This window comes from Oreochromis aureus, linkage group 15 (assembly GCF_013358895.1).
Source record: "Oreochromis aureus strain Israel breed Guangdong linkage group 15, ZZ_aureus, whole genome shotgun sequence".
NCBI classification, from domain to species: domain Eukaryota; kingdom Metazoa; phylum Chordata; class Actinopteri; order Cichliformes; family Cichlidae; genus Oreochromis; species Oreochromis aureus.
Window position 1 is genome coordinate 29,953,014 of NC_052956.1, and position 19,243 is coordinate 29,972,256.

The 19,243-nt window shown below is 44.7% G+C and overlaps 1 protein-coding gene across 1 annotated transcript; it reads right to left on the reverse strand.

Moving 5' to 3' along the window:
- Nucleotides 1-6: 6 nt before the first annotated feature.
- On the reverse strand, nt 7-18,907 carry LOC120433007 (DNA polymerase zeta catalytic subunit-like). The gene is made up of 8 exons (XM_039598449.1): nt 18,836-18,907; nt 18,279-18,411; nt 17,999-18,085; nt 16,595-16,699; nt 14,649-14,733; nt 2,165-2,306; nt 636-764; nt 7-201 (listed from the first exon to the last, which is right to left on the reverse strand). The coding sequence occupies exons 1-6, from the start codon at nt 18,905-18,907 to the stop codon at nt 2,228-2,230; spliced, it is 561 nt and encodes a 186-aa protein (XP_039454383.1). The 3' UTR covers nt 7-201; nt 636-764; nt 2,165-2,227.
- Nucleotides 18,908-19,243: the final 336 nt, after the last annotated feature.

Sequence of the window (19,243 nt, forward strand, 5' to 3'; positions counted from 1 at the left end):
AACGCTGTGACATTATAACACTGAGTTCTGCCTCTTCCTTGTCCAGTTCTGGGCCTGCTTCCTCTTCATCACTGTTGCAGTTGTAGTTTGTGACACCAGGGAGTGAGCGGGACTGGGAATTCTGCCTAGCGGGTGTCCTGCAGAAACCATCGTCCTCCAGGCCTGCCAGCAAGTCAATGATGGCTTGGTCCCGGCTGCTGTCTGCATGGAGGACAAAATAAAGCACACAGACAATATCAGACAGCTGTACGCAATAACCTTCTCTCCACTTGGACAGCTGTTAAGCATTGAGGTGAATATTTTCTCCTTTCAGGGTGTAGTGGCAGTTAAGTGGACAAGAAACAGATGTATATGGAGGAAAGAATCCACTAAATATCAGAAAATATGGATGGAAAGGGGAAAAAAAGTGGCTTTTACAACAACGATTCAAAACAGCCCTCAAAATCCATTTCAGAAAACACAAGCTGAAGCTTCTGGAGTCAAAGTCACATGACCCGACCACTGAATCAGCATCTTTGAAATACTGTTTGTGGAAGACAGCCTTAAAATTATCACCTAAAATCAGAGTTTAATCATGGGAAACAAAATCGAGCATAGAAAATTAAAACGTGCATGAATGAAAGAGGCTGTGTTACCTAAGAGAGGCGAGTGGTTGGATGTCTGGGAGAGTGGGAGGAAAGACTGACTGTTCTCCAGGAGAGTCAGGATGGCCTCCTCATCAACGACAGCCTCCTCTGGAACTTTCCCACTGCTCCTCACAGAGTCTGCGGGCAGCAGCAGAGAAGATGAAAACTACTGTTAGGCATACTTCGATGTCACACTTTGCTAACAACAGTTTCACTGAGATAACACATTAAAGCAGCACAGTTCAGCATTAGCTCGGTGACTCCCATCTCTTACAGTTTCTACAGTTCCAGTTGTCACGTGTTCAGAATATTGAGGATGAGAACAAAACAACCATGGTTCCGAAGAGTTGGTCAAACAACGATTTTAATGAAACACACGTGTGGGGAGATGTACCCTGCAACATCAGCTGTAGATCTCCGTCAGAAATACACTTCAGATTGCTTTTATATCATCAGGGTATTATAACGCCCCCTCTTGCTTTTACAAGTACACAATTTGCATCTTAAGAACATTATTTGCCTATTTTACAGACAATGACCAATTTTAAGAGATAAATGCAGACACAGAAGTTCCCCTTTCTGGCATCTCCTTCCAAATAAGGCGATGATCTCCGGCCTTTGGACACCCCATGGACTGGACATCATCTTCTGTCACCTGTTGTCAAGCAAACTCTAGTGCAACATTACTCAGGCCTGTTTCTAGGTTATATGTGGTATATATGTGTTTTGTAAGCGTGTGTGCGATCTTTCTTCAGCTTTAAGTTTGGACACACAAGCACAGAGATTTCCTGCACATTAGCCCAATGTCACTCTCACATCGTCACTCTTTCAACTCCCTGACTTGGGTAGGAGTAACGGGGTGATGAAACAAGTACTTCTCCTGCCAAACATACAGGCAGAATGAGAGAAGAAACAAATGTATGTCACAAGAGAAACCTGGTCAATTAGGAGTTAAATTCTATAAAGGAAAAGAAAGTGTAGGGTGCTAGTAAGTAAAATCCAGCTTTTTTGCAAATTAAAGTATTCAGTCTCGACATCAGATCTTCTTCATCTCCTATAGTGAATCAGACTACTTAAAAGATGGTACTAAAGAGGATTTCTCTTCTGTTTTGTTCTCAGATTTAATAAACTTATAACAACTTTCATTTCTGATATTGGCTTTAAAGCAAGACAAAACAAATGTAAGAAAGAAATGTCGCTGTGCATCGCTTTTTTTCTTGCACAAAAACTTATTCAACTTCTGAAAAAGTCACTTTATTCATATAATATCCCTGTGATAACTACCCAAGAAAGAGATTACTTCCATTATCAAAGATACAACAGTTGGTCTGTGAAAACATTTGGGGACTACCAGCCTGGCTCAACCCATTTCATGCCACCAAATAAAATGTGTAAAAAAACCAAATTAGAACATAGCTTTGCCCTTTAATGGTTTCATAGCAGGTCAAACTATCCCATCGTGATAACTCAATATGATATAACTCAAAGCAAAATCTGCTGTTGCCGGTCTGTGAAACAACTACTGCAATTCTCCTCACCTGGATGTCGACCCCTGTGAACCTCCACAGCGTTAGCAGGGGTACATGGCAGCCCGTCTGGGGTCAGGGGTCAAAATGAAGTGTTAGTTCACCAGGGAAATCTTCTTGGTTCTCCCCATCACCAGCAGACAGATCTTGTGTCCTGAGGAAATAAACAGACATCAAGTTTTACTTTTTACCAAAACATTCAACAGTGTTGTCTGCATGGCTGTTAGCTGAATTAGAAAACTGAGCACCTTGTGCAGCAGCCATGTTTTATTAGCATCTCTTTACAGCGGGTCTTAATCAGAGAAAGTGCTCGGTTTAGTGGGCGAAAGCTCTGTGTGGGACTGCACAAGTGTGCAGAGTGTCTCTTGTCTGGCAACTGTGTGGGGAAGTATATGGGTGTGTACAGCTAAGTGGTGTGTGTCTGTGTGTTGGCAGAGGGAATATGAATGGAAAACAGGCAGGCAGCCAACTGGGCTTTGTATCCCTCCGGATTGCCCTCAGCCACAAGCTGCCTATCACGCTCCCTTAATCGTGCTGCCCTGCTGTATCGCCTAGCAACTCACCATAGTGACTCTGAAATATTGAAACGAAGACAGGCGGGCGGCCGCTACTCGCACGTGGAACAGATTTTACAGGAATGGTTTGAGAAAGAAAAAAACGAATTCCATTTTAGGCACTGCTCCAGAGGAGGTCTTTCAGATCTGGTGAAAATGGTGGACTAGAGTCTGAAGCCTGGCCATGAGTCTGACCATCTAAAAAGCCCTCAGGATACTAAACTGTTGCTCTTGTGACTGCAGGTGTGCACGGACGACTTCTGCAGCACAAGTTCAAGCTTCTGTAAAGCTTCTGATGCAATATGTTGAAAAGCACGGGACTGACAGGTGAAGCTGCAGAACACCATGACTGAGCCCAGTCACAGCTCAGGGAAGAACACAAACACTCGTGCGAGAGGACAGCCAGACAGAGACAAACATATCAGACAGAATAGTAGACTATGAATCACAGCCTTGTGGACACCCTCTAACTCACTTTAAATGATGAATGAGCAGCAGCAGCAGGCAGGAGGCTGATAAATGATGAATGGTTTTCAGACAACATGGCTGTAAAATGAAATCTACTCCAGACTCAGAGTTTAGGTTGAGATTGAGGGAGGTTTCATGGCAGAGACTTCGTTCTGCTGGTGCCGTATGATGAAGAGCCTCCCGAGAGTCAGCGTGCACATGCCACTGTCTGGTTGTTCTTAATTAGTCTGCCAGCTAACGACTTTAGAGGCAGCCAGGGAGGGAGCCTGGCAAGCGTCAGGAGATTTCTGCAGTGATGAACACATTTTGCCACCAAGCCACGCCCTCTCAGAGTTTGAATGATGAGAAAGAGAAAGGAACGATAACTACAAAGTGTTGTTAGCAGATGTGTGCCTTTGTAAATGCTCTAGTATATACTGAAATAAAGGCTCTGAGCCATTTGATGAGCCATTAACAAGATTTAACTTAAGACTACTTGTTACATTAAAACTACCAGACCACACAGCTTAATCTCTGATTCAGATGTTCTTAAATCTTACAAGTGCATAAAATCAAGCACCTAGCCACATCTGTGAAAGAATAGATCGTTCTAAAGACTGAAGTCAGGTGTGGTACTGTAATAGAATGCCACCACTGCAACAAGTCAGTTTTGAAACATCTTCTCTCGTCATTACTCCATGACCAGCTGGAAGTGGTATTATTGCAAAGTGGAACCACGGCAACTCAAGTTGCAGACCATATAAGTAAAGAATGGGGATGCCAAGCCCTGAAGCAATAAGGACTACAAATCACCATCGCTCTGCAACTTAATAACTGCAGAGTTCCAAACCTCTTCCATCAACATCAGCACAAACACTGCACTGGGAGCTCCACAGTGTGGGTTTCCATGGCAGAAACAGCTCCTCTAGGTGTAATGTGTAGATGACTTAGTGTGCACATATGATTTGCACCTTCGACTGTAATTTTCTATCTGCTGCCTCAACACAAGCGTGTGCAGTTGCACTAATTGTTAAGATAACACCATGCCGAATGATGAAGAGTCAAAACTGGCCACACATACACTGATGAGAAATCACAAGAGCTGTTTTGTGAAGTTCAAATGACACAGAGGCTCTGAGGCTGGCGCTGCGATTAATCTGGCAGGAGTCAGAAAAATTAAAAATGTAGAACCTACATCTGCTGATGCTAATTTGAACAAACAGATTTGCTACAGATGTCTTTCTTTAACACTTTATCTAATTGACAGTTAGTTAATGTCCCCAGATCTTTCGCGCATTAACCCCAGGCCGTGTGAGGCAATCAAGTCTGAGCACTGTCCAAGGTTCTCTTCCTGTCACGTAGCACAAAGCAGAAAATGCTCCAAATTCTTCAGTGGGTTTAGATAACAATACGGCACCAGCATAGACCACACAGGAGGCTAGAAATAAGACATCCAATTCACTTGGAGTAAATTCCCCATACCAATACCTGACTGTTACGATGGCCTGTAGCAGCTGGGTTCAAAGAGGAGGATTGAGGCAGAGATGAGGTGCAGACAAACCTGTTGGTGTTTATTCACCAACATTAAAATTCAAAACAGAGTGTAGGCCAGGGTTCATCAGAATCAGATCAGAATCAGAATACTTTATTGATTTCTAGGGAAATTATTTTTTAGTTACAGTGCTCCATTATAAACAAACATTAACAAAGACAGACAATACACTAACTAAGAATAGCACAATATATACAGGCATATATATATACATAAAAGTCACTTATTAATAAATAGCTGAAAAGAACATGTGCAAGAAGGGTGTAGCTGTTGCAGTAAACAGTGTGTTAAGTGGATGAGTTGTACAGGAGATGGCCACAGGCAGGAATGATTTCCTGTGTTGTTCAGTGGTGCTTTTCAGTAATCTCAGTCTCTCACTGAACGTGCTCCTGTGACTGACCAGCATGTCATGGAGTGGGTGGGTGGTGTTATCCAACATTGTCTTTATTTTGGACAACATCCGCCTCTCCGACACCACCTTGAGGGAGTCCAGCTCCATCCCACAACATTACTGGCCTTACGAATCAGTTTATCGAGTCTGTTGGCATCTGCAACCTCAGCCTGCTCCCCCAGCATGCAACAGCATAGAGGATAGCACTGGCCACAACAGCCTCATAGAAAATCCTGAGCATTTTCTGGCAGATGTTGAAGGACCTCAGTCGCCTCAAAAATAGAGACGACTCTGGGCCTTTCTGTAAAGTGCTGTGGTGTTTTAGCCCAGTCCAGTTTATTGTCAATGTGTACTCCAAGGTATTTATAGTCCTCCACAATGTCAACACTGACCCCTGGATTAAAACATTTGTCACATACACAGTCATACACAGTACGATATGCAGTGAAATGCTTAGACAACTGCTCGTGACCTAAAATAAAAGACTATGAATAGGACAGGAAATAAATATGAAAATTAAAATGAAGGGTAAATTTAACTAGGAAAGAATAAAATAAAATATAAAAATTAAAGTTAAAAATAAAATAACTGTACAACAAAATACACAATATAGAAAATATATAAGAATATATGAAGAAATATAGAACAATAAGAGCAGCTGTACAAGTAGTAAATGGTAATGAAAGAAATGTAATGTCCAGGGTTGTGCAATCCATATATTTAAGTGTCTTGTGCAGTGCAAATATGCTTAAAAGTGATTTATTTAAGTGACTTGTGACTAAGTGAGTGATTTGATTAGATGACCACGCAGTGTAGTTATGCAGTGGCCACTAGTGTAAACAAATGTCCAGAATGTCCAGTGTGTGTGTAAAAACCATATGTGTGGGTCAGTACTATGTGGTGGTGTGATTGAGAAACCGTATCGCCTGCGGAAAGAAGCTTCTCCTCAGTCTCTCTGTGTTGGTCTTCAGGGAGCAGAATCGCTTTCCTGACCTCAACAGAGAACAGTCCATTGTTGGGATGGCTGAGGTCCTTCATGATCTTCCTGGCCTTGGTCCAGCACCGCCTGCTGTAGATTGAGTGCAGGTCAGGGAGCTCGGGCGGATGGTGTGCTCAGCTGATCGCACAACCCTCTGTAGAGCTCGTCTGTCCTGCATGGTGCTGTTCCCGAACCAGGTTGAGATGTTTCCTGTCAGGATGCTCTCTATGGTGCAGGAGTAAAGTTCCTGAGCACCTTGGAGGGCAGTGGGAAGTCTCTCAAGCGTCTGAGGTGGTAGAGGCAGCTGTCGGGCCTTTTTCACCACGGTGTTGATGTGACAGGACCATGACAGGTCCTGCGTGATGTGAACCCGAGGTATTTGAAGCTGTCCACTCTCTCCACTGAGCACTTTCGTTGATGGCGGGGTCTGGTAGTTCCTCTCCTGCTTAGTGCTGAAGTCCACTATCAACTCCTTTGTCTTACTGACGTTTAGAAGGAGGTTGTTTTTCTGGCACCAGTTCTCCAGATTCCTAATCTCCTTCAGGTAGGCCGTCTCGTTGTTATCAGAGATCAGGCCCACCACGACAGTGTCGTCAGCAAACTTAATGATGGTGGTGGAGCTGGTAGTGGCCACACAGTCATATGTGTACAAAGAGTACAGGAGGGGGCTCAGAACACACCCCTGGGGGGCTCCAGTGCTGAGAGTGATGGAGGCTGAGACATGTCCGCCCATCCTTACTGCCTGTGGTCTGCCAGTTAGGAAGTTGGAGATCCACTGACACATAGATGAGCTGAGTCCCAGGTGCTCCAGCTTGGTGGTGAGTGTGGAGGGAATTATGGTATTAAATGCAGAGCTGTAGTCGATGAAGAGCATTTTAACATAATTCCCCCTTCTAGTGTCCAAGTGAGTAAGTGATGTGTGGAGGAGATGAGAGATGGCATCGTCTGTGGAACGATTTGCACGGTAAGGGAACTGTAGTGGGTCCAGTGTGTCTGGTAGTGAAGAAATGATGAAGTCTCTGACCAGGCGTTCAAAGCACTTCATCACTACTGAGGTGAGGGCTACAGGGCAATAGTCATTGAGAGAAGCAGGGTGGGGTTTCTTCGGGACAGGAACAATGATGGACTCTTTGAAACATGTGGGGATCACCGACTGAGATAAAGAGATGTTGAATATCTCAGTGAACACAGGTGCTAGCTGGTATCGCGAGACTCTGAGGATACGACCTGAGATGCCTTCTGGTCCTGCTGCTTTCCTGGTGTTCACTCTCTTGAAGGCTCTCCTCATGTCATGCTCGGAGATGATGAGCACGTTTCCGGTAGTGGCAGTATCTTCCTGTCCGCAGCCGTTAGCGCCGCTAGCATTAGCATCGCTAGCGTCTTTAGCTGCAGCCTCGAAGCAAGCATAGAAAGTGTTCAGCTCGTCTGCCAGAGTCACGTCCGCGTTTGTCGTACCGGTTGTTGGTGCTTTATAATCCGTTATTGTCCTTAATCCCTGCCACAGGCTCCTAGAGTCACTCTGTTTGAGTTGTGACTCTAGTTTCCTCCATAACACTGCTTCGCCTCTTTCACCGCCTTCCGCACGTTATATGGCGGCTTTATGCGGGTCCATGTCCCCGTCGCGAGTCCCGTGTTGTAAGCAGCGGTGCGGGGATCTCAGAGCGTCGCGGATGGTTTTATCCACCCACGGCTTCTGGTTGGGAAACATTCTGATAGTGATAGTCTTTTCTCCACGGTATCATCCGCTGGTTTCCCGATGAATCCCACAACCGCTTCCGTAAACACGTTGGCGTCATCGCCGGACTGTTTCTGAACATGTCCCAGTCTGCATCATCAGTGCGTCCTGTAACGCTGACCACCGATTGGTCCGTCCAGCGTGTGACCTTCCTCTGAACCGGAACTTCCTGTTTCAGCCTTTGTTTGTATTTTTGGCATGAGGAAGATGGCGGCGTGATCGGATTTGCCAAGCGGAGGCGGGATTGTGCCTTGTAGCCGTCCTTGACCGTGGTGTAACAGTGGTCAGTGTCCTTTCACCCTGGTGGGGCAGGTGATGTGTTGATGAAAGTTCGGCGCTGCGCGTTTGAGGTTAGCACTATTAAAGTCCCCGTCACAATAAGCGCGGCGTCGCGGTGTTGTGTCTGGTGCTGTGTGGTGACCGTGTCCGCTTGTGGTGGAATATAAGCGGCACTTAAAATGACCGATGTAAACTCCTGAGGTAGATAAAGGGGCGACACATGATGGACAGTAGTTCCAGATTTGGTGTGCAGGGCGTGTGAGAGGAACAACGCTTGCGCTGTTGCACCAACTGTTGTTCACCACTGAACACGCCGCCTCCCTTGACTTCCCGGTCCTGTGTCCTGTCCATGCGGTGAACCGAGAAGAACTCGGCCGGCTGGATGGCGTGGTCCGGCACCACTGGGTTCAGCCATGTCTCGGTGAAGCAGAGGAGATTACAGTCCCGAATGTCTCTCTGGAACTTTATCCTGGCCCTGAGGTCATCAAGCTTGTTCTCCAGTGACTGGACGTTGGCAAGCAGGATGCTAGGCAGAGGTGTGCACGAGCTCTCAGCCTGTTCCTGACGCCGGCTCATTTCCCTCGAGGCCGCCGCTTTGTGTCGCATCCTTTGTTCTCCCTCAGGATCTCACTCGGCCAGCTCGGATCCGGAGTTAAAAACTTCGAATTGTGAGTACATTGTATACCAATAGAAACAAGAGTGTCTCTGTCATACCTAATGTACTCAATGGTGATGATTTTGCCGATTTAAAAACGCTGAAAACTAACTTAAAAAACAAAAACAAAGAAAAGGTGGTCGGAGCAGTTGTGACGGCAGCCGACCTCACCGGCGCCATCTTTTTAAATCAATTCCTTGGTCTTTGCCACGTTGAGCTGCAGATGATTCCGCTCACACCACGTGACAAAGGAGTCGACCACAGCTCGGTACTCTGTCTCATCATCCCTGCTGATGCATCCAACCACCGTGGAGTCATCAGAAAACTTCTGAAGATGGCAGGTCTCTGTGCAGTGGCTGAAGTCTGTGGTGTAGAGGGTGAAGAGGAAGGGGGAGAGGACAGTCCCCTGTGGTGCCCCTATGTTGCTGAGTACCTTGTCAGACACACACTGTGGGAGATGTACATATTGTGGTCTTCCTGTCAGGTAATCAACAATCCAAGACACCAGAGAAGCATCCACCTGCATCACTGTTAACTTATCACCCAGGAGGGTCGGCCTGATGGTGTTGAAAGCACTGGAAAAGTCAAAAAACATGACCCTCACAGTGCTCGCCGGCTGGTCCAGATGGGTGTAGACACGATTGAGCAGGTAGATGATGGCGTTCTCTGTTCGAGGCAGGCTGATAAGCAAATTGAAGGGGATCCAGATGTGGTCCGACAATGGGTGCATCTGGTCCAGGATGAAACCTTTCAGGGTCTTCATGATGTGGGAGGTCAGTGCCGCGGGCCTGCAATCCTGGGGGCCACTGGGGCGTGGCGTCTTTGGAAATAGGGGCGAGGCATGATGTCTTCCACATCACTGGTACCCTCTGCAGACTCAGACTCAGCATAAACAGTTTATGAAAGACTCCACACAGCTGGGGGCACAGGCCTTGAGGGCCAGGGGACTCACTCTGTCTGGTCCAGCAGACTTGCCCGAGTGGAGTCTCCTCATTTGCATCTCAACCTGGTATTGAGTGAAGGTGAGGGGTGGGGAGGGTGTCAGGAATCTCACAGGAGGCAACAGCGCCATATGAAGAGAGAGCTGACACAGTGGTGTGGCTCTGGATTCCAGGCTGACTACAGGTGAGGTTGTGAGGGGTGTGAGCAGACACTGTAGTGTTGAATCTATTGAAAAACAGATTCAACTCGTTAGCTCTATTCTCACCTCCCTCAGCTCCCCTGCTGTTGGTTGGCCTGAATCCAGTGATGGTCTTCATGCCCCTCCACACCTCTCTCATGCTGTTCTGCTGGAGTTTCCACTTCAGCTTCCTCCTGTAATTGTCTTTAGCCTCTCTGATCTTGTCCTTTAGTAACACCTGGACCTTCCTCACCTCCTCTTTATTGCCCCTCTGAAAGCCCTCTTGTCGTTGAGGAGGGCTTTGATGTCATAGTCACCCACGGCTTGTTATTTGGGTAACAATGAACAGTCTGAGCTGGAAGAATGGAGTCGGTGCAGAAAGTTATGTAGTCTGTGATACAATCAGTAAGCCCATTGATGTCCTCGGCGTGAGGCTCACAGAGTGTTTCCCAGTCGGTCACCTCGAAACAGCCCTGTAGTTCTGCTAAGGCCTCCTCTGACCACCTCCTAATGCTCCTCGTGGTCACAGGTTCCCTCCTCACAATTGGCACATAGCGTGGGGTGAGGTGAATCAGGTTATGATCTGACCTACCAAGTGGGGGAGGAGGAGGAGCTGTATGCATCCTTGACATTAGCATACAGAAGGTCTAAAATTTTCTCTCCCCTGGTGGGACAGTCCACATATTGTCTGAATGTTGGTAGTGTATTGTCCAGTGATACATGGTTGAAGTCACCCAAGATCACAATAAAGGCACTCGGGTGCTGAGTCTGTAACCGGGCTATGGCAGAGTGGATAGTGTCACATGCAGCTGTGGGAGGAACATAAACAGCCACCAAGATGACATGAGAGAATTCCCTGGGTAAATAATACAGCCTGAGTCCTACAGCACATAGTTCAATGTCCGGGCAACAAATCCTTTCTTTGATTGTTATGTTGGCAGGGTTACACCACCGGTTGTTAACTAAAACAGCAAATCCACCTCCTTTCCGCTTACCACTAGCAATGCTGTCCCTGTCCGCCCGAACAGTGTGGAAGCCTTCCATGGAAGCATTCTCGTCGGGAATGTCCTGGTGCATCGATGATTCAGTGAAACACTTCAGGCTACACTCTCGGTATTCCCTCTGACTCCGCACCAGTGCTGAGAGCTCGTCGATTTTATTCGATAAGGATCGCACATTTCCCATTACGATAGACGGCAGACACGGTTTATACCTCCTCCTCGCTTCGAGCCTCCACTGTCTCACCGTCTCCTTTCTTCTCCTCTGTCCTTGACCTCTGCATCCCCGATGTGTTTTTCTCCAAATTTCAGCTGGTACTTCTGCGGGTCTGGCCAGCAAAATGGTAAATGGCCTGTATTTATATAGCACTTTACTAGTCCCTAAGGACCCCAAAGCGCTTTACATATCCAGACATCCACCCATTCACACACACATTCACAAGCCGGCCGGCATCAGAGCGATCAGCTGATCTCTGGAGTAAACAGTCCGTGCGTGTAGGAGATGTGCCATGGTCCCGTTCCTTGATAAAAGTAATAGTTCCACGGCCACCAGAAGAACAAAAACTCTTTCAATCCACATGATTGAGTGAAAGATAATAAACGGATGAAAATACAAGTCAGAAAAAAAAAAGAATACGTAAGAAAACAGAGCTAAACTAAGAGAAAAAAGAGGAGCGACTGTAACAGGCTGCACGCTGACCTATTCTCTTCCACTTATCCTTTTGCAGGGTAGCAGGGGACTGGAGCCTATCCCAGCTGTCTTAGGGGCGAGAGAGGCAAGGTATACCCTGGACAGATCGCCAGTATGTCACAGAGCTAACACACAGACACAGACAACCATTCACTCTCACCTCACGCCTATGGGTAATTTAGAGTTACCAGTTCACTAATTGCATGTCTTTGGACTGTGGGAGGAAGCCTGAGTACCTGGAAAGAACCCACCCAAACACGGGGAAAACATGCAAACACCACACCGAAAGACCACGGCCAGGTGGTGGAATTGAACTCAGGACCTTCTTGCTGTGAGCCAACAGTGCTAACTGTCTTACCTAATAACCTTTATTGATATCAAATCAATATTGTAGACATAATTAACATAATTACAATTAGTAAATAAAATATTTCCCACTTGTCCTACCGACTACAATCTACAATAAACTAATATAGCTATTGGTAGCACCAGGAACCTTTAAAAGGGCACTCAAGATGCCTGGGGACTCTTGTGGCTGGCACACCATCAAAAGAAAACATAGGTAAGACAATCTTATCCAAAAGCTAAGTGTTAAAGTACTGGTTTCCACCAGCTTAACCAAACATTCTATACTAATTGAAATCTCTTTTCCTAGGCAGACATTAAACGGTACCAGCTGGAAGACCGCCCACCTTTAGCCCAAATAACCAATAAAAACAAACTTTTGTATGAGTGCCCGTAATATAAATATTAAAATCACTCATGTTTATACGGTTAAGTAATGAAGACAACCTTCATTACACTGACCTATTCTCACATGACCTCAACGAGAGACTGCAAGGTCTTTGTACTCCATCTAACCGATTGAGACACATGGTCTATCCGTTATAGTTCTGAAGGCCGATGTCTATAAAAGTTTAGAGCTGCAGTTAAAGTGTGAAAACAACTCAGTTTGGCACTTATGCACTGCAGTGTCTTGTTACCTGCTGGCTATCACACAGGATGATGTGGATATATGAGTATTAGTTAGCTATAATGAGGCAGCTACAATCACTTGTCCATAAACTCAGAAACCAAAAGGACTTGGTCTTTGCTCTCAGATGGGAAGGACAGTGAGCTTCAGGGCACACTGAGCGAGAGACTGGATTCACCAATCAAGTTACAGTCTCTGCAGTTCTTTAGTCTCATTCCATTTAAAAAAGAAGAATTCAACCAAAATTCTATTTTGCACAGCCTTGTATGAAGAGCGTGGCAGAACAGGGTAAAGGTTAATCGAGTGGGAGGACATTTCCAACCAAAATGAGATTTAAAGAGCTATATATAGAATCGGATATAAAAGCCCTCCCATGGAGGAGAAGGCTGGAATCCAAAATCAGGGAAGCCCAGAAGGTTACTTGCCTACCAGAGAGTGTCATGAGAGACTGGTTCTGGATGAATAAGAGGTACAACAATATGTCCATAACTGAGGCCGTAGAAACTGCCAAAACATGGCTCGCAGCTGAAGAGTTGGACAAAATCCTTGAATTAAAAGAAAACCATGAGTAAGGGGAAATAAAATGTTTCCAAAAAGCCTAAAATGCTAAGTGAGACACTGACAAAGCAGCAATATTAGCAGTGCATAGTAGAGTAAAGGAGAGCCAACAGACAGGAAGTGATAGGCTGTGTGAGAGTATTAACAGAAAGGGTGACTGAGACAGCCAGGCATTGGGAAAGAAGCCAGGCAACTCTGTGTGTGTGCGCTCCATCACTTAAGACGAGCCGACTCTACACCGAAGGTCCGCTCTGCTCCCCCTCCCTTTTTTCCCCTGTCCGATATCAGGGGTTGGTGAATGGAAGCCATCTGGATGTGATGCAGCAACACACACACACAGCCGAGTCAACTGTACTTTATTTATAACAGGAAATACTTTCTAGCTGTACATCTGGCGATTGTTTCACCATCCCCCTCCCTTTTTTTCTCCACTACATCTGTTGCAATTTCACTTTCCCCATTTTATCCAATCTCTGATTTTACTGCTTCCCTCTCTGCCCTGAGAAGAAAGACACTCAGGCACAAAGAAACTGAGGACACACAACAACTTCATTACAGCTCAATACAAAGAACTAAAAACAAGAAAAACTTGTTATTGATGTGGGCTGCCAGACTATGGGAGACTTTCCTCTAAGGCTGGAAGCATTTTGTCCCCATTTTCAAACACTGTTACTCTCTTGCATAAACTCCAACTCTGTGACAGTTACTCCAAATTTCATGACGGATATGGGACATTGACTTTCAGTTATTACATTTTTAATAATGACAATAAGACAAACAATAAACAACAAACCATAACCTAACATGAAAAGAATAAATTCAAAATAAGCACTCTCACACTAGGAAAATGGGATAAACAAATAAAGAAAGGCAAACAGAATAATTGTGCAAGAGAAAATCATGTTGAAACACTATGCATGCCCACACTGACTTCAAAGGTCCTTTAGAGTTGTCATGCCACAACAAAATTAGGACATCTGTGTTGAATCTGGCAAGAGCGGTGATACATCATACAGATCAGATGTGATCTTGGCCATTTCACCATAGACCTCAAACTTGCAGACAGTGAATACCAGTTTCTGTTCCAAACTTTAAATGCAGGTTTTGTGTCAAGGGTCAACACACAAGTGATGCAAATTACCAAGAGTCCCGTTTCCAAGCCTGAAGGCAGTGCATCACGTGAGAAGGGACACAATGCCTCTTTTCCTCTAGCACCTATTCGTTTCGCCACAACTTGATTCGGTTTCGGTTGTTTTCCGTTACAATTCAATACCATTTCAACGTGGGTGGGCAAGGTGGCCTCAAAGTCCGGTGATGTCATTTGCTTTTGCTGTACAGGTGTACAGGTGTACCTAACACCGGTACAAAATATCCACCAAGTGCTACAGCACTTCTAAGGGAAGTGGAAGTGTTAATAAAGGGTAAATATGTGATGCGATTATGAATTTTCTTCATGAATTATTTTTTAGACAACAATTTTAAGGATCATGATTAGTGCAGTCTTTCAGATATCATGTACCCTGGCACTACCCAAGATAAATCAAAGGAAGGAGAAGGAACTTACACATCAAACTCGTTCTCCTTGAGGATCTCCTCGACTCTCTTCATGAAGATTTTCTCACTCTCTGATGAGGTGACAAAACCACGATCTGGAACACACAGACAAGCATTTCAACACTGCACTTTCTGGTGCTTAGAAACATTCTTCAGACATGGAGTTCTTCGCTACAATTAAAACATTTTGGTCAGTAATAGCTGTTAAGCATGCTGGTGTTTGGCTGGGTAATTTTGCTGTCAGTCTGTAATAAACTGTGACCTTAATTCTGCATACCGTAGTCTTTTGTCTTTCTTAACTGAACTTGCACATTGTAAATTGTTCTGTAGGAGCTATAATTCACGGGCATTATCTGATTTCCTCTCCCTTCACTTTTCAAGCTTGGGAACCCCATGTGCTTATGTGCTTGGGTGTAGGCCTGAGAACAAACTTTTTGTCACAGTGCAGCCGTGCTCTGATTATTTGGCAGCCTATTTCCATGACAGCTCTGTGTGTGTGTGTGTGTTTGGTGGAGAATCAGACTTTGGCAAGATTAAAAGGGTTTGTAGTTTAAAGACAGTACTTTCCCACCGATCATATGGACAGCTCTTTGAATTGTAACTCTGACTTGTGGAGGTAATGGAAAATTCTAATTTTACGTTCCACTGGAAGAGGCTTTAGAAACAAAACTAAGACAGATGCCACAGTTGGACAAAGAGAAGCATAACATGATAGAAGAACACAGTGAGCCACAGTCTGCACTGCCTCCAGACATTCTCAAAACTCTTTCACAGTAACCAGAAACACTGGCGCCACTGAAATGAGACTCACTCCCGCACATTAGAACCGAAGAATTTTGCACCCAAATCAACAAGGTTTCAAAACATCTCCTCTCCTCTGAATTGAGAATTCAAAGTTAATTTACAATTTGTCATGTTGGTCAAACCATTCCTGAGCAGTATGACAACCAAATTATCCTGCTGAAACCTCTGCATCAATTAGATTAGTGGCCATGAAATCACGTAGGTGGCCTGTAACTATGTTTAGAAAGTATTACGCTGCAGAGCATCACACAGGCCTTCTTTAAAAACGAATCATGCTGGCCAGCTCTTCTCTTCTCTCAGATAAATGAGATGTGCGCCCGGCCTTTGGCAAAACGTCGAAGAAAATGTGATTCATCAAACCAGGCTGCATTCTCCCACTGTTTCATGGGTCACTTCTGGCGCTCGCTTTGCAGCTGCTTTAGGTGGAGCGCAGTAGTCAGCATGGGTACTGTGTCACATGGCCAAAGTCTGTGGCTATGCAGCTCCATAAACATTAAGCTGTGATACACTGTGTTCTGACACGGTTCCATCATAGGCACTGTTTGGGCTTTCAGCACTAGCAATTCTGTGGGATGGAAGAATCGCCAAAAAGGGCAATTCCTCGAAAAGTAGATCACATGCTGGGTGCAGCATGGGTGATTTTCTTTAAAACTAATCCAACTGAATACTGATAAGGTGTGGCTGTTGTTTTTGACAAGTGTGCCAACAGAGGTCTGTCTAGCCAAAAAGCTCTCTGCCAATTCCATTTGCTGGACCTCTCCATCACATTTGTTCTTTTGATGCCTGATAATGGAATTACCTGACAAACAACACAGCCTGCTTTGTAGTGTTTCATGAAAATATGTTTTACTTTGCACCAATGAGCAGATTTGTGTCCCTGTGCATTGCACACGTTCAGTTTATGAGTCTAGCTTGATTACCAAGCCTGGTAGCTCAAAACAGTCACTTCTGCCTCCAAACAACCAATGGGAATGACCCAAATGCTGAAACTGAAGAGTTAAGAAATGAATGGGTGACAGCATAGTGACTATGACCATCTTTTATATACAGTTAACCATACTCATTTTCCTTTATTCCCAGATCGCAGAGAAATTAAACAGAAACCCATAGACTGACTTAGACAACTAAAATTTCCGTGGTGAATGCCTGTACCTTGCGACTCGGGGGTTTCAATCTGAGAGGGCTGGTTCTTCTCTCTCCTCCTCTGCTTCTCATCCTCCCAGATGGCCTGCAGGCCAGGGTTCCTGCCAATTTGATCTGGAGAAAAATGGAGAACTAAGCACAAAAATACTCAAACTCTGTACCATCAAACACGGTGTTTATATAAAGTTGTGCTTAACAACATCAACTCATAAAGCTGTTTTTAACTGCAAGAACTATTGCATAGTTTTTTGGAGGCCTGCACATGTTTCCACAGCAGGACTTCTGCTCTGTCTGTATAGCAGTCATTACACAGTCATGCAGCTCCAACACATAAACAAACTCATTAAAGAAATAATGTGGAAAGAAGAAGAGGTGCAGGGTCATTATTTCATCCCAAACCTGCAGCCTTAAAATAGGAAGCAGGAAGAACAAAAAGCAGTGGGCACCTTTACACACATATACAGTAACAGCTTTATCAACACACGAATAACTTGCATCTGACAATACACATCCTACACATCCCACAGACCAGTTATCATATACCAATATTATGTTAAAAGGGTGAAGCAGTGATTCTCTGGATAATTTTTCAGAGAATGGTTAACCCACCTCAAGTCCCACACTCTCTCTTTAACCCTTACATCTAAACATATCAGTTCTCATTCAGTCACATTGTTAGGGCTTTCCACAGAACTTTCTGAAATCTTCTAGTCCTAATCTGCCTAATCTTTGCTGTTTTTTTAAGACACAAACAAATCTTTGAAGGAATCTTCTAGCTCCTAGGAAGAACAAAGTTCCTGAGAAAAAGCTCTGGCTATACAAACTGTAATAGTTCATAAGTGCAGAACACACGCACTTGCTGTCTATCGCGACCTCTCTTTTCATTTTAAGACAGATTCTTTGTGTGGTTTAAGCTTGTTAGGTCCCATCTGATTTCAATGATAAAACTCACAGCATCTTTACAGCTCAGATGGAAGGACTGCTTTTAAGACAACAACACAACGTTCAGCAAAACTGGCACCACTTAGATTGTAAGTGCAAGAATGACCTCTCTTTCTTTCTTTCACACGCTAAAACAACAAATCCAGATGTGTGCGATTAAAACAAATCCTTCAGGAACAAAAGCTGCATCTGCTCTGGCACTACATTACTTTGCTTGCCAGATAACAGCATCTGTCTTTATTGTCACTGGTTCGTTTTAACCCTCTATCCCATCCTCTGTATGTCTAGCTGCTCCCCTGTGATTGGGCCGGATTAGGTCAGCTCCACGATGTTTGTATTTGGGGGTGATAATGGATTCGATGTGTGGCAGCCGTCAGAGCTGTCCATCACTCTTATCTTAATTTCACTTTGCCTCAATTGTTGCTTTCTTAAGTTCGTGCCAGCGCTGGCTGCAATACTGAGTGAACTTACTTTCGATTTCGAGGCGGTTGAGAACATCCACAGCAACGGCATCAACCTCCAGCTCACAGGTGCTCTGCCTCTGCACCTCATCCAGGACTAAGAGCTACAGTCAGTGAATTTAAAAAAAGGGTGGGGGTGGGGTTAATAGAAAATAAATAATAATAAATAATAATAACAATAATAAAATAAATAAAAACAAGCTACTATTTTGGTTTTCAATTATCTTTATGGAGAACTAATATCCACTGCAGCTTAGATTCTGCTTAGACTAAGGTGTGGCGAGACTCGCCTGGGTATGGCGTTCTCCTCCCAGCGAGACGAATGTGCCTCCTATGGTGCTGTCGTTGAGCTTGGGCGTACAGGGAATTTTCAGGGGCTGATGCTGCTGGAGGCTGATCCTTCTGGGTCTGCCTTTGCTTCATCTGTTAACCATATACAGAGATATACATAAGAGGCACATGAGAGGATCACAGTAGCAGTATTTTCCTTCCAAATGCATTTGGATAACCATGGGGTTTTCATTTACACCTCGATTGATTAACTGCTCAGTGCTGCCATTTCTTAGCAATTAAACTGCGATCCACACTGTTAGAGAATCTGAGGCATAATGAATCATGATTATCCTCATTTTTTTTATTTTTTTTTTTAAATGCAGCAAAGGTAGGCACAATAAAACACTGTTGTTTTGTCACATGGTGAGTTCTTTTGGTACCTCTGACACTTTTTAATCACAGTATTTAGGAGGCCAGAGTGTTCAAGTTGTTGAATGGACTTCACAACACATTAAGGGTTTCATTTATCTTCAACTGGCCCATTTACCAGCTCAGTCTATTATTATTCTGCTACTTGATCCCAGATTAGGAACTTCCTTTCAAGTTGGACATTGAGGGAGCAGAAAATGTAAACTGGTGTACCCATTATTGGAGCATTTTGGTTTCTTTGTTGTAAGGGGAACAGGAGCCTTTTTTCCATTGATTGCATCAGTGTAGAGGTGGATCAAACACGGAAACTGTGCTTTTGTTGGAGGACAGTCAGGCGTGAGGACTTCTATAAAGAACTTTATTAAAAGAACAAGTGTGGAATTTCCTGTCTGGAGTCTTTAATGGCCTCACAAGTGAAGGTGGTCCTGCTGGGCGGGATGCTCTCTGGGAGTGTGGAGAGAGGTCTGATTGGGCACGATGACCAGAAGGCTGAGTTTAGGCCTAAACTCAGATCAAACAGAGTTGGCAATCAGGGGTTTTAGTGCCTACGAGG

Bases quoted from the DNA above. Each gene is read 5' to 3' on its own strand.
- LOC120433007 (XM_039598449.1), bottom strand. From the start codon at position 18,907: ATGGGTACACCAGTTTACATTTTCTGCTCCCTCAATGTCCAACTTGAA. The intron at 18,412-18,835 runs GTAGCAGAATAA...TATGGTTAACAG, and splicing joins AGTTCCTAATCTGGGATCAA to ATGAAGCAAAGGCAGACCCA. The intron at 2,307-14,648 runs GTAAGTTCCTTC...TTATTTCCTCAG, and splicing joins AAGGAGAACGAGTTTGATGT to GACACAAGATCTGTCTGCTG.